We start from the raw sequence: 14,376 nt of genomic DNA on the forward strand, positions 1-14,376 counted from the left end.
AACGGTTAAAAAAAAAAAAAAAAAAAACATCAGATTAATCAAATAATTCTCTCAAAAAAAGAAATATCATCTCCAATAATCACGCTGTGGTGGAAGTTGAAACAGTGGCAAGACAAATTAGTTAAACCATATTTTCCAACTTTTTTTTCATTTGTCCAATCCTTTTAATTTACCAATTAGACTAGCGTCAACAAAAGATCAATACGTGTTTATGTGTTTGTTTCCTTCAACTAAATGAATCAATACGTGTTTCGTTGTATCAATCCACTTTCCTTCCATTCCTAAAATTAATAAATGGTAGTACATGTATGTCTCTCAATTATTATTATCTCACGCGCATTCTCTCTTGCAGACCCAACAACACGTTTTCAAAAATTAATAAGGTATGCATACATGTTGGACTTTTCTTACGAATTAAGTCACTTTAACCTTTGAAACTCCCACACCTAACTTTCTCCATGAACTCGCATAAAGTCTTATCTGATGATCCTCCAGGAGCCACTGCGGCTTCTGCCTTCGCCTTCCATTTCAAAGCATTCTTCCTCAACTCCTCCGCTTTCTCCCCAACTGTCGCTTCCAAAAGCTTCTCTGTCACTTCCTCCCTCAGCACAACTCTATCCTCCATCGCTCCACGCCCAAGCCTAACTCCTATCTTGAAAACATCAATGAGATAAACTGCGTTGGTGACTTGATCTCCCCATAACGGTAAACAAACCACCGGAACTCCAAAAGACAAAGCTTCCATTGTCGAATTCCATCCACAATGAGTGACGAAGCACATTACTGAAGGATGAGCCAAGACTTGCTCTTGTGGACACCATTCCACAATCATTCCTTTACCTCTACTAGTCGCCTCTAGTAGTCCTTGAGGCAATACATTAGTCTTGAGCTTTAGTATTTCTTGTGGAGGTCTAATCACCCACAAGAAGGATAAACCCGATTTCAAAACTCCTTGAGCGATCTCTTCCATTTGTTCTTGCGTGAAGTATGCAACCGTCCCGAAAGAAATGTAGACAACAGATGATTTTGGTCTTGAGTCTAACCAGTCAAGGCATTGATCTGATGGTTTGCACATGTCAGCACTTACAACAGAGTTCACCGCCTTAGCGAATATAGAAAGTGGTCCAATAGCTTTGATTGGACATAAAGTAGACATGTGGTCCAGCACTTCTTGTTCGAGAGCATCAAAAGAATTAATTAGAACACAGAAGGGCTTCCTCAGATTCTTGAACTGTCCAAGAATCGCTTGTCGCAATGCGGCAAATTGAGAAGAAGGATGGAGAAAGTTAGGGATTTCGTCGTGTTTCAAGAGAGGAACATATGGGAGCTTAACATCAATCCGAGGCTCTTTCTCTGTTGGGAAAGAAACAGAGCCATTTTGGTAATGGTAGTAAGCAGAGAAGCAAACGCAAGACTGGACCCAGAGAAGTGCACAAGGAATGTTGAACTCTTCCGCCACATCACAAACCCATGGAATGAAGGGATGATTGATTAGACATGAGACGGGCTCGTTTTTTTTCTTGTATCTTTTCACGAGTTCAGACAGGTCACGTTTTCCGATATTCTCGAGATGTGAAATGTATAAAGGGATACTACCTCTTTGGACATCGTCTTCTGTCCATTCTTTGTCGAAAGACTCAAATCGTATTGAACCAGAACCAACCGGTTTAAGCTCCCCGTCGACGATCTTGTTGGCTTGTCTCATTTTACTCAACTGATACTCTGGAATGGCGAAAGTAACGAGTGGTCCCTTTGAAGCGATTAGCTTGCCAAGACGAAGAAGAGGATTGATGCCGCCTTGTCCTACATATGCCACGAGCATTACGTGAATTGGATTTGAAGGTGAAGAAGAAGATTCTATATCCATCTTTCAACTATGATAACAATTGTTTTAAGAAGACATGCAAAGAATCTTGTTGATTTTATATAAGCATCAACAAATTTATTCCAACTTATTCACTTCACCAACTCACCCACTCTCTCCACCACATATCTTACTTACCACTCTCGTATGTGGTGGGACAGTTTTGAATTGAAATAGACTAACAAAATAATTCCCACATAGTAATTGAATCAAGGACAGCCAATAACGTAGTTTAACTAATATAACAGCTAGACACGTAGGTCTTCATCTGCCCGTCCATCAAACCTACCACACTCTCATCTAGCTTTCTAAGAGCACGTTAGTGGTAGTGTGAGAACAAAAATATATAACACGTTTTCAAAAATCAAGGTTGTATCGTATCATACACTCCATGGAAGCTATGCATTTGTATGAACAAAAAGTACTCTAGTCTTTGGTTTGATTCTACATACTCTTCTGTCTTCTTTCTGCTCTAAAAGAATCCCTAAGTTCGATCAATATATCGTACTATACTACCACTATTTTCTCTATATTACCCTATATTATATGAACAACAAGTTCTTCTCTATGTACTCGTAATCTTTTGTGTTCTTCTTTATGTTCGTTCTATAAGAATCCTAAAGGCCCATCCAGTATGAACTTCCGTTTGGGTTATGAATCGGTGAGAGTGTAGGCAAAGATACGGCCCATTCGTACCAAACCTGTCCACCACCAAAATGTATACAACACACATATGTGATTTGTAAATGTTATTGTTACGTTGACTTAAGTTTTGTTTTTTAGACTCTTTACCTTCGTGGAATCGCTACATCTCCAGAAATGTGCTTCTACTGGAGACTTAGGGTGAACTTCAACAGGCTTCATCAACGGGAAAAAGACTGGAGACCTGCAATATAACAAACATGAAAAATCGTAGTCAAGTGTCTTTAAAAGTTTGAATTTCCACCAGAGCAAAGTGGTTCTGCGTTGAGAATATTACCAGCCAAGCAGGTTTGGTGTTGCTGTTGTAGGCTCGATGCTAAGATGCACATCATCATAGAGGACAGCTTCAAAATACCCAGCAAATCCTAATCACACAAGTTAAATGACCGCACATATCAGATTTGTTTTTTTTGTTAGACAGAGAGAGAGAAAGAGAGATGATATCACAAGAGGAAATCATACCATGAACTAAAGCAGAACCTGTGTCACTTGGTAGATCAAAACGCAGCTTTTTGTACCGTTTGTTGTTGGGCTTTCGTGAGAAGTCTGGATGCGTAAATGTGAAGCCTATTAACAACAATAACAATATTCCTGAGCACCCCAAACACAAGCAATATGTAATGATTGACTATTACAACTATGTTTGCTCATGACAACACTTTTAGCTAACACAAGAAAAACGAGAGACTCACAGGTTGAGAAGGAGCAAGTCTAGCTACACTGTGCAGGTTAACAGAATAAACAGTTGCAAAGTAGGAAAGATGGTTACAAGCCTTAACCTGAGATGTAGATGACAAACAACGTAAGCTGATATGAAGTTTATAGCAGTGCAATTAAAAGCACAAATCAGAAGAATCTTTACGATATTGTAAAGTCTTGAACTTGTAATTGGCTGTATGAAACTTGTATACCTGAAAGGAAACATAACAGAATATCTAATGTAAATCCTCTCTGACATATCTTAGTAGAAATAGGGGATTCTTCTGGGAGTATACATACGAGAATGGTATCGAAATCCCATCAGGCTTCAGAAACCTTTGGGCTCCATCAAGGCACTCAGGAGAGAGTTCATTATCTCCAAAAGAACCCAGCAATTCACTAACCTACAGAGAGAGGTTTGTAAATGATAATGACTCGAATGTATAGAATATACTTAAATAGCCACCAAACCCTGTAATTACAGACCAATATATCAGCTTTCTCAGGAGCTCTCCAAAAACGCATGTCGCAAGATATTATGGTAACAATACTTTCCCATTCCCTCTTCTTAACCAGATCCTGACAAATGATAGCACAGACATAAGAATGATTTAAAACTTTTGTAGTTAAAGAAATGAACCACAGTAGAAGCATTGACTCAGTTTCTGAAAACTCACACGGAGTGCTACAACAGCATTAGGATTCTTTTCTACAGCATAAACTTTCAACTTTCGACCAGTTTCTTCAGCTGCCTGAAAAAAGAAACGCAAAAATGTATAAATTAATTTCAGGTTCTCATTATGCTCAGCTCAGCGTCAGTACTCAGTACTCAGTACTCACCTGTAATGATGCTCTCACAAGGGGTCCTCTTCCTGCTCCCACAACCATCAGGACCTAAAATCCAGAATTTAAAAACTATCAGAGTATTTCATCCCTGAAATGCCCCTTTGTGAGTGATAGACCTAAACAAATAACAGGTGACTTACAGTAGTTAACTCAGATGCTTTCTCATTAGGGACCCTTTCCACTAAAGCTTTAGCAATTGCCCTTTCATACTAGCAAAACAAAGATTAATAACATAAGAAACAGACACTGATAAATAGTGGTACTGTGTCCCTTCTGTTGATCACGGCAGAAAAAAAAAAAGGGGAAATTCCGTAAAAGAGACATGATAACATAATTAACACTAAAGATGTCTGTGGACTAAAAACTAGCAAAAGGCAACATACTACTTAACAGAGTCTCTCTCAATCATATCATAGATTTGGGCTTCTAAATTATCCTTCAGTGGCTGCATACAAAAAAATAGAGCGAAAAAATGATATTTAAAAACAGAGGAGATTAGTTTACCAATATTAAGTTAAACCACATGAAGAAGAGCTAACCTGCAAGGGTGTGTGCAAACGATCCCTGTTGATAATTCTTCTGCGTTCTTGCTCAGAAAGTGGTTCCATATTGCAGAACAAAGTACTAAGACAGTCCAAATACGGCTTATGGGGGTGAGTCTGCATATCTGATAGCCGAAATGATAAAATTTATGCACAGGTTTACTACAGGAAACAGTCACAAAGGATCATAGCTGACCATCAGTGCCCACAAGGAATAGAAAAAACTGACCCTCAGTGATATCAACAGAATACGTTTGTAGATTACTCACAGGTTTTCCAGATATTATAACCTGCATAATTATGAATTTAAGGACAAGTAGTGAACTGAAAACCTGTTTCTCATAACTCTCGACATTGAAGAGAAATCAAAAGAGCAATTTATTTTCTACACCGCATATAATATTACCTTTACGTCATGATGAAAAAATCTTGTTATTAGCTCTCGGTGACTCTTTAACAAGTAAGGATAACGCTGAGTTGTTGGTGTGAAACACTGGCAATGGAATTAGAAGCATTTCTATGAATCAGATGATTGATTACTTCAGAGCCTAATGATGCGGGAAAAAAATGGCTATGTCTTCTATTACTTCAGTGCTTAGTATGGCTGCTTTCACCGATTCTCCAAACCATCTCCCTAGTGCATTTTCAGATGGTAGCTTACTTCTATAGCAAGGAAGATTTGTTATGTCTGCTATAGAAAAGAAAAAAAAAACATTGAATCAAGGGGTTTTCTCAGGACTCACTGAACATCAAGAGCAACATGCAGTTTACTGTGATGGTCACAAAGAAGACGAAACGAATTCCATAGCTCCCAGGAATCTTTCTGCATACATAGAATAGTGTATCAGGTGATAAGATCAAGGACATTCCACCTGTCTATATTGCAGCATGTATAACACATTTGCTTAATCTCTCTACAAATCTGAAAGGGCAAAAGAAGTAATCTTACCGGATCTTCTGTATCAGAATCCATCAGCGGAATCCTAAGCCATAACTTTATTGCAGAATCAGATTGAAGCAAGAATCACGAGGAAAAAATAAAATAAAGCATTAGACCTTTGATTGAAGAGGTTCTTGTAAAGCTTGACAGACATCAAAAAGAAGGAAGGGTACCTCCATATCAGACAAGCCCTGTAAGATCTGGTTCACACATTTAGCATAACTGGCGAATGAAGTGCCTTTAGGAGTAGGAAGAAGGCATGACTGCAACATTATCACAAAAAAAAACCCCCAAAAAAAAAAAAAAGCCATTAACAAGACCCAGTTTTTTTTCACTCGACTAACCATCTAAACCCCATCAGAGCCAAATCATAAACACACACCTGTAAAGAGAGATGATTAGCCCAGTCAATTTCTTGCTTCAGTGCAGTTTCTGAATCCATCCGTACGATCTCATATTCCGAATCAAATCAATCCACGAACTAAATTTACCTAAATAGATGAAATCAATAACCACAGATTCGATCCTCAACTGTTCTTACTCACAACGCAAATTACGAAGAAAGAACAACACAAGAAAACGAAAGACTCATACCAGTTACACGAGATCTCCATCGTGAAAGTGACAAAACCAAATCAGAGCCAGCGAATGGAAGAACATGAGTATCCGAACTGATTCCATCGACAAAACTAGGCCTATAGGAAGGATTCATCTATACACGATAACGAAAGAAAGAAGAAAGAAAACGCCATTGATCAACGGAGAATACAAGAAATCGCGACTGAAGAAAAGATTTCAAAGAGAAGATACAAGTACAAACCAAAGGAGCGAGCACGAAATCGAAACGGCCAGTGTCAGTATTGAAAGCGAGAAGAGAAGGAACATCGTCGGAGAAATCAGTTTCAACGCCGCAGAACCTGGAATTGCTCTTCTCCCATCCTTCTCTCTGACCTAACGGCATATTTTTCTCAACAGTTGGGAGCAAATCGGAAAATTGAATGCTTTTGTTGTGTTTGATCAACGACGAGTCTAAAGGTAATCAATGGTTTTTGCAGGGTTTTTAATTTTGCAGTTAGATTTTTCATAGTTGGGCCGGATCTTCTGGTATTTGGTCTACGGTGAACCGGTTTAATCAAATTGGACAGACGTAACCGAACTGAATCGACCGTAACAATTAACTTAAAGCTCAGTAAAAATCAGCCATTCGATTACTTTATGCCTAATTTGATTATTTTTAGATTACAAAGTACACAACAGTTTTTTTTTTTCTGTTATTAAACACTTAGATTGGGAAAGTTTGTGACATTTTACTGTATCTTATGTTCTAAATTTTAAGGTAAATCATAAAAAATAATCTAAAAACTATGTTTTCATGTGTCTACTGTAATTTTGAAAACAACATTATAGTTTTATATTTTATATGGTGTTTTTTATCAACAAGAATTAAACTATTAATTTAAATAAAATATTCTTAAAACTAATTTTCGATTAATCGTTATTCTTAAATATTTTTTCGATGTAAATATGTTAATTATTTAAAACCCGATTAAAAAAAAAAAAAAAAAACCCCTACTCCAAAATAATTAATGTGTGACTGTGTGAGTGAGGGAGGGAATTAGTAGCTTGACGCTGATGGGCCTTTTTATAACAGAGTACTACTACTACTGTGTTCATTTGTTTTTGTCGTCTTCTCAGAAGCTGCGCTCGCTTGTTTCCCGACGAATCCGCCGCACATATTCACCGGCGACGACGAGTGATAAATTCGAAAATCGCGGCGCCGAGAGGTACAAAGTCCAGTGAAACGATGATGGCTGAAGAAGTAGGCGCGCTCACATTCCCGATGTCGAGAGAATCGGAGTCCGCTTCTCGACTCAAAACCATAATCTCCGATATGCTTCCTCGCTTCTCCGACGATTACACCGACGACGTCTTCTCTGTTCGTCATCTTCTTTAATTTTCATTTTCCTTCCTGTTTCTAGAGACGATTCTTAGGTTTTTATTGTTTTCGAATTCCTTTGTTTACTCGTTATTTGTGATTTTTTTCCCACGGGATTTGGTACTGGTGACTATGTTTTGATTGTTCGATTTAATTAATTATCGATGAGTGTGTTGTTCCTGATTCTGTATATTCGGTAATCATGCTCTTTGTATGAGGTTATGTTGCATAAGGATTTTGGATTATCTGAGTTACAAGGATCTGTATAGGCCTGTGTGTATGTAATCACTTTGTTTGGACTGGTTTCAACTTGTAGAAATTGTAAAGTTTGAACCGTGGGAGCAGAAAATTGCAGGTTGATGATGCTTGATTTGGTGTGAAGATCAGGTGATGATGATTTTCGTGTTTACTGATGAATCAGCTTGTTTCAGGAGTATGTTACAGTGCTTGTTTGTAATGGAAAGAGTCAGAGCCATGCAAGAGAAGATTTGGATCCATTTCTTGGGGAGAAATCTCGGGGATTTGTTGCCTGGTTTGCTGTTTTGTATCCCTTTTTTTTTGTTGGCTTATGATACATAAAGGTATTAGCGACTAGGATGTGATTTCGACGTGTGTTTTTCTTTTCAGCTTATGGGAGCTTCTTCTGGAGTATTTCTCTCTAGAGAAACAAGAAAATTTGGCTTCTGAACCTAGGACTGGTGTTGACTTTGGCTTTCATGATACTCTAATGGAACAAGATTTAAGCTCCAGAAAGTATGATGATTGTGATCAGAAAGCTACTAATTCCATGAATGTGAGACTAAGACATCTGTTTCTTTCATATGTGTGAATGCTGCACCAGTTTCTTGGTCACGGTTTTAATCTGAATGGCTTTGCAGGAGCAGCTGATATCAGCTACTGATCCCATTGAAGACGTTGAGGCTCCTGTATCACCAAAAGTTAAAAAAATGAAGATGTTACGAGAAGAGCTCATTGATATTCCTTGTAGAAGGGCACGACCAAAAGAGAAAGATCGTTGGAACTCATCTGGTTACTCTAGAAAAATACTGCGGTCTGTCATCGTTGCCATTAAACAACCTTGTGGTAGGAATACTGCTAAATATGAAAAGGTTGGAAGGTTAATTTTTGGCTCTGAGTTGGTTTCTCAATTTTCTATGTAATTTCCATCTCGTAATTGATCCTTTTACATATGTGAAGTCCATGGATGAAAGGAGTAGAGCTCTACAGAAGCGCCCATACTTGCCAGAAAGAGAAATTGGTTCTCAATCTATTCCTTCAGGTACTATTTTGCCTCTTGACAAGTTATGATCTTTTGACAATATGACAGAATGACATTTTCGCACTCATAAAAACGTCTCAGGAGGAGCTGTGTCTGCAAGATCCCTCGATGCATCTTCGCACCAAGAAACGATGCCTCGTGCTAGTGTTTGGGATCGTTTAGGCCGAGCAAGCACCAAACGTGTTCGTGACACGGATACCCCTAGATTGCCTACGTTTGGCATCCGGGCACAGGAGAACAAAGTGGTTCAGCAGCATGTACCACCATTCCCTGCAGCGTATAGCGAACAATATAGCGAGACATATCAAAGAGAAATTCCTGCAGTTGGTTACAGGCACGGAGTTTGCCGATCCGATAAAGCTAAGAAATCCATGAGTGTAACTATCACATCTTCTGAACCTCGTACCGCGTACAACCTCAGTAGAAAGAGGCGTTATGGCATCATCAGCGCCAATTCAGGAGAGTTTAGTAGTGTTCTCCAAAATAAAGAAGCTGAACAGGATGTTGAAAAGCCAAGCCTTCTTTCCAAGTCAGATCTTTTTTCAGTATGTGCTGTGCAGTTATATCATAGTTATGCTTATTGCTCTTATTCATGTGAATCCAGTTTCCTCACATCTCAAATGATCATGTTCTTTCTTTCGTCAGGAAATAAAGAACGTGAAAGAAAAGCTGCAACAACTTGAACTCCGAATTAATCAATCAAAGCAGTCGAAGAAACAGAAAGTTGAAGAAGTCCAACGCTCACCACAATCTGGTATGGATACTCTACGTTTATTAACAAGCCCTCCACTTAGAGTAAGTCACTTCAGCTTAACTAATTCCCTGAATGTCGTGCTGTCTAGTTGTACCTGGTACATTCTTCTGTGCAGGCGAGTTGCAATATCAGCAAGATGTCACAGAATCAAGAATCATACATCTTACCAACGTAATGCTACAGGGTTCCATCTTATCTTTCTTTGTGCATTATCTTTTTTATAATATCCATGATTCTAAGATCGAGAAATTATCTAATTCTCTCTAATGCATTATAATATTGAAAACTCATTAACACTACATATGAAAAAACGTCTGGAACTCATTTAAGTAATTTATCCATGAACTTATCAGGTACACTATGCAGCAAAGAAAGAAGCTATATCAATGTTCTTTAGTAGCAAGTGTGGAGCTGTCGAAAACGTCACGATAGTAACTGATCCAGTAACTCGGCATCCAAAGGGGTAAAATCCTCCCTTCCTCATAAACTCTTGTCTGTTTGCAATATACTGTCACACAGTTATTTTAAGCAAGAAATTTTACTTATTTCAAACGAAATCGTCCCTTCTCCAGTACTGCTTTTGTGACTTTTGCTACAACGGAGTCAGTTAACAAAGCAATAGCTCTGAGCGGCACAATGTTCTATTCAAGACCCATCAAGGTACAAATCAATGCTTCTATATCCCCAACCAAATAATTTTTTTCTGACACAGCCTAAGTATTCCAACTGATCTGTTTTCCAACGTTTCAGGTTGCAAGCTTCGTGATAGATTCTGGAGTAGTTTCAGCACCACAGATTGTTACTGGCAGTTAAACCGAAAAACAACAGTATTGTAAAACAGAGGGCGTGAACCAAAAAAAAAACAAAAAAACAAAACTAGTAACGCAGTTGTACAGTTCCCTACAGTAGTAAACGAGAGAAAGTCGCAATCAGTGGAAATAAGGTTTTTAGCTTATTATGATCGTATTTTAGCTCATTTACGTTATATGGAACACATAGTGAAGGATGATGACTTGAGTGAGCAAAGTTAACAACGAACAGAATTGATGAAATGCTAATAAGCAAACACTTATTGGGACACACAGAGTTCCCATATTTGATTTCTTCTTAATTAACACGGGAAAAAAAACTAGAAAATCAGTAAAGTCTAAAATGGAGGTGGTGGGGGTTACTTACTTCTCCTATGTTGAGAAAACAAAATACATTCAGATTTTTATAGATACACAAACACACTGACACTGACATAGGACAGACACACAAACCTTACAACCTTACAACCTTACAACCTTATATCTAAAGGCACTTTTTCTTATATCTTCTTCTTTCTCTCTTTGTTATTTTCTTGGGGTGGGTTTATTTTTTAGTCGATTGTCATAGGCTGGCTCATGCAACATCTGAAACGGGCTTTCCTTGCCGTCGTCATTATCTCAGTTTCCGCAGCTTCAAGCAGCTTGACAACCTCCACGAAACATGGTCGGACTTCTGGATTAGCATCCCAACATCGAGTCATGATATCACTCAGCACCGGGAGACAATCATTTGGGACTGTTGGACGCACTCCTCGGTTTACAACAGCAAACGCTGCCTGTACAGCTGTCATGTTCTGGAACGGTAACTGTCCTGTGATTAACTCCCACAGCACAATCCCAAAACTATACACATCCACTTTTTGATTGTAGGCTCTGTGCTGTATCATCTCTCTGCATCAACAACAGAAACATATGTTACATTAATGTTAACATGCAGAAGGCAAGAATGATAAAACAAATAAAAGGGTAGAAAGATCAAATATCCCTTTGGAAACTTACGGAGCCATCCATCTGTAAGTTCCGGTTTCTGGTGTCATTCCTTCAGTTTGAACTTCGATTCTTGCAACACCAAAATCTGCAATCTTGATGGACTTATCAGCTGAGATGAGAAGGTTATCGGACTTGAGATCTCTGTGTATGAAGTTGCGTCCATGGACGTAAGCCATACCCCTAGCAACATCCAAGGCCTGCTTAACAGCTAACTTAAGAGGGACGGCTCGGTTCTGTCTCTTAGTCAGAAACTGCCTCACAGAGCCTCCTTTGGCGTATTCAGTCACTATACACCACACCATTGGCTTGCGACATGCACCAATGAACCTCACGATGTTTGGGTGCTTCAAATTAGCAAGCATAGTCACCTCTTGCTGAAACTGCTGTTCCATGAACTGTGCCTTCTCTAGACTGTTCTCTGGCCTCTCAAGTATCTTGATCGCGACATCCTCCCCGTTGTATGTCCCTTTGTACAATTTACCAAAAGCACCTTGAGCAAAGGCAGGACCCATGTTGAGGCTCCTCAGATCTATCGTCCACTCTTCATAGTTAGCCAGCCCTTCAGTTGGATACCTGTTATCCATCAGTGCTTGAGCCAAGGCATCATCATTCAACGCATGCGTAACTCTTCCAGGGCGAAACACGCTTTGGCCAACCGAGAGTGAGTAGACATGGCGCAAGGGCTTCAAGCCAGGGTGGCCAATGAGAGCATCACTGGAACCAACGCTACTGTTATCCACAGACATTGAGACAGATCCTCCAGCGTTACTCGTCTGCATACTCTCCATGGACATGTTTGAACCTTCGTTAAGTTTCTGATAAAACTCCTGCGTAAAAGCATAGTAATGGTTGTCGTTGTTCTGATGGTTCCCAACAGCCAGCACGTTGAACTTTGCTCCCTCCAGCATCTTCGCAATCTCTGGTTTCTTACTTGCTACGATTATTTAACCAAACTGCAAAGGACACACACAAACACAAAATCATTAAAACCAAAGATCACAAAAGCAATCACTCACCCTAAAGCAAAGAGATACAAATAGCTTCACCGAACAAGTCATCAGAGACACAAATAGCTTCAAGATGAACAAGAAAGACTTTAATTTTTGAAAAGAAAGCAAGAACCTTTGAAACATAAACAACAACTTTAGCTCAATTACACCATGCACGCACCCAAATTGAGACAAACAAGCTAGTCAAAACAAAGAAAGCAAGTAATACACCAACTAGGGTTATAAACTCTTAAACCAAAAGATTCTAAAATTAAATTCCTCTTAAGAAATAAGCAGAATCCATAGCCATTACAGAAACAAGAAAACCAAAAGATTAAAACTTTAGAGTCCTAACAGAGACGAAGCTACAGATCATGCCTCATAACCCAAAACCCATGAAGAAAAAGAAAAAAAAAAAGAAAGTTCAAGAACACAGATCCGATGAATTAAGTAGGGTAAAAGAACAAATTAGGGTTTACCTAGAGCTTGTAAACAGTTGATTACACAAGAGAACACATGAAAGAGACTTCCTTTTTCTCACCCGATGAGTAAAAAAAAGAAGAATCAAAGAAGAGAGAAGAAAGTGAGAAACATCCCGATCGAGAGAATTAAATTACAAAACCCTAAACTCACTATGGCAAAATCACAAGAACCCACCAAAGGTATTTATACCCAAGAATCCAAAACCGAATCCAGAGGCTTTTAAAATCAGAAACATGAAAAACGAAGGATGAAAGAAGAAGAAGACGAACAAGGAAGAGTCCTCAGTCGTCGTTTCCCATTTACTTTCTTCAGCTTTTTTGTTTTGTTTTGTTTTGTTTTGTTTATTTAATTTTTGATCCGTCCTTTATTGGCAAATTCTCTCTCTCACTATCACTCTCACTACTGTTAAGTGTATAACACGCGCTTTAGTACAGGGACACGTGACTGAACTCGGTTCGGTGTTACGAGGTTGTCGTATGAGGCGGCGCGTTCCCGCTTTAAAAGGCAACGGTTACAGTACTCTTCTCTTATTCACGCTTGTCCTCCTTCTCTAAACACATTACTAGTAAAATAATTTTTGGCCTAAACAGAAACTTTTCTTCCTCCCTCTTTTTCCTCGAGAACATCCAGATGTTTGCTTTCTTATTTAGAAAAAAAAAAAGATTCTTGTATTTACTACACGAAACAACAAATTGTAAGTTTGTAACGCATATTTGAGTTATTAAAATATACATATATATAGAAATTGTAACGCATAAGTTGGTTTTCTTTTGCCAGAATTTGCTCAATGGGCGGTTTTGAAAAGAGGGAAACGATTTCTGTGTTCCTATACAGTGAGCTTCTAGAAATTGTTAACTCAATAGATTTAACAATAAAAATTTATGATTCCGAAATTATCAATGAATAAAATGTTATTAATATGGACATTTTTTAGTTTAGAAAATTTTATTGTATGTGTGAGTAAAAAAGATAGAAAAAGGAGAAATAATTTGGTGGATGGTGGGTATGAGAATGGAAAAATAGTTTGTATGTTAAGAATAATTAAATTATAATATCTTTTTGTAAATTAACAAATTTTTTTTGTTTCAAATTAATATTTTATAAATTTAGAAAATCTTGTATTCTCAACATTATTAGTTTATAATGTTTTTATTGTATGTTTGAATAAGACTAACAATTGTATTTCTATTAACTTTTTTATGAGCGACGTCCAAAGAGATCAGAATTTACTTTTAATATGTCGGACATGTCAGAGATTGATATTCCGTTAAAGTCGGTTGTTTGCCAATTAGAAATATTGTGTGAAAAATTCAATCTTATGGGTTTTTCGTGCATAAAGTCGTTTGCTCTTTTTTTGTCTCTTTTCTACCAAAAGTTACGAAACAAATGCTCCAAATTTGTCGTAAATGCTCCAAAATTATCGTAAACGTTACAGATTAATATGTTCAAAGTCAAATGATTGTACGTAAAAAATAACACGTGTGAAGGACTTCGCTTTTCGGTTTTCTTTGCATTACTTATTCTCGTGATCTCTATTTGTCTC

At 38.1% G+C, this 14,376-nt stretch overlaps 3 protein-coding genes and 1 pseudogene across 6 annotated transcripts in view; 1 reads left to right on the top strand and 3 right to left on the bottom strand.

The window, feature by feature from the left end:
• LOC104713885 (UDP-glycosyltransferase 84A1) lies at nt 250-1,909 on the bottom strand. The gene has a single exon (XM_010431108.2). It carries the CDS (start codon nt 1,865-1,867, stop codon nt 425-427), a length of 1,443 nt encoding a protein of 480 aa, XP_010429410.1. The 5' UTR covers nt 1,868-1,909; the 3' UTR covers nt 250-424.
• On the bottom strand, nt 1,905-6,649 carry LOC104713883 (annotated as a pseudogene).
• LOC104713886 lies at nt 7,219-10,517 on the top strand. Of its 3 annotated transcripts, none has more exons than XM_010431109.2 (11): nt 7,219-7,529; nt 7,961-8,061; nt 8,157-8,322; nt 8,408-8,638; nt 8,727-8,808; nt 8,890-9,353; nt 9,454-9,562; nt 9,651-9,733; nt 9,916-10,025; nt 10,135-10,222; nt 10,313-10,517. In XM_010431109.2, the coding sequence occupies exons 1-11, from the start codon at nt 7,398-7,400 to the stop codon at nt 10,373-10,375; spliced, it is 1,629 nt and encodes a 542-aa protein (XP_010429411.1). In that variant the 5' UTR covers nt 7,219-7,397; the 3' UTR covers nt 10,376-10,517. The 3 variants fall into 3 exon arrangements, with proteins under 3 accessions (XP_010429411.1, XP_010429413.1, XP_010429412.1); XM_010431111.2 differs by having other exon boundaries at nt 9,678-9,733; XM_010431110.2 differs by having other exon boundaries at nt 8,414-8,638.
• The window catches only part of LOC104713887 (serine/threonine-protein kinase HT1), a 5,185-nt gene continuing 1,497 nt past the window's right edge, over nt 10,689-14,376 (bottom strand). The window contains exons 1-3 of one of the 2 annotated variants that reach the window (XM_010431113.2): nt 12,830-13,161; nt 11,371-12,314; nt 10,689-11,262 (exon numbers count right to left, since the gene is read on the bottom strand). In XM_010431113.2, the coding sequence (XP_010429415.1) occupies nt 10,923-11,262; nt 11,371-12,269 (1,239 nt within the window). In that variant the 5' untranslated portion in view covers nt 12,270-12,314; nt 12,830-13,161 and the 3' untranslated portion in view covers nt 10,689-10,922. Of the gene's footprint in view, nt 11,263-11,370; nt 12,315-12,829; nt 13,162-14,376 lie in introns of those variants that run through there. The other variant, XM_010431114.2, reaches the window with a different exon arrangement.

Source organism: Camelina sativa, chromosome 9 (genome assembly GCF_000633955.1).
Source record: "Camelina sativa cultivar DH55 chromosome 9, Cs, whole genome shotgun sequence".
Lineage (NCBI taxonomy): Eukaryota > Viridiplantae > Streptophyta > Magnoliopsida > Brassicales > Brassicaceae > Camelina > Camelina sativa.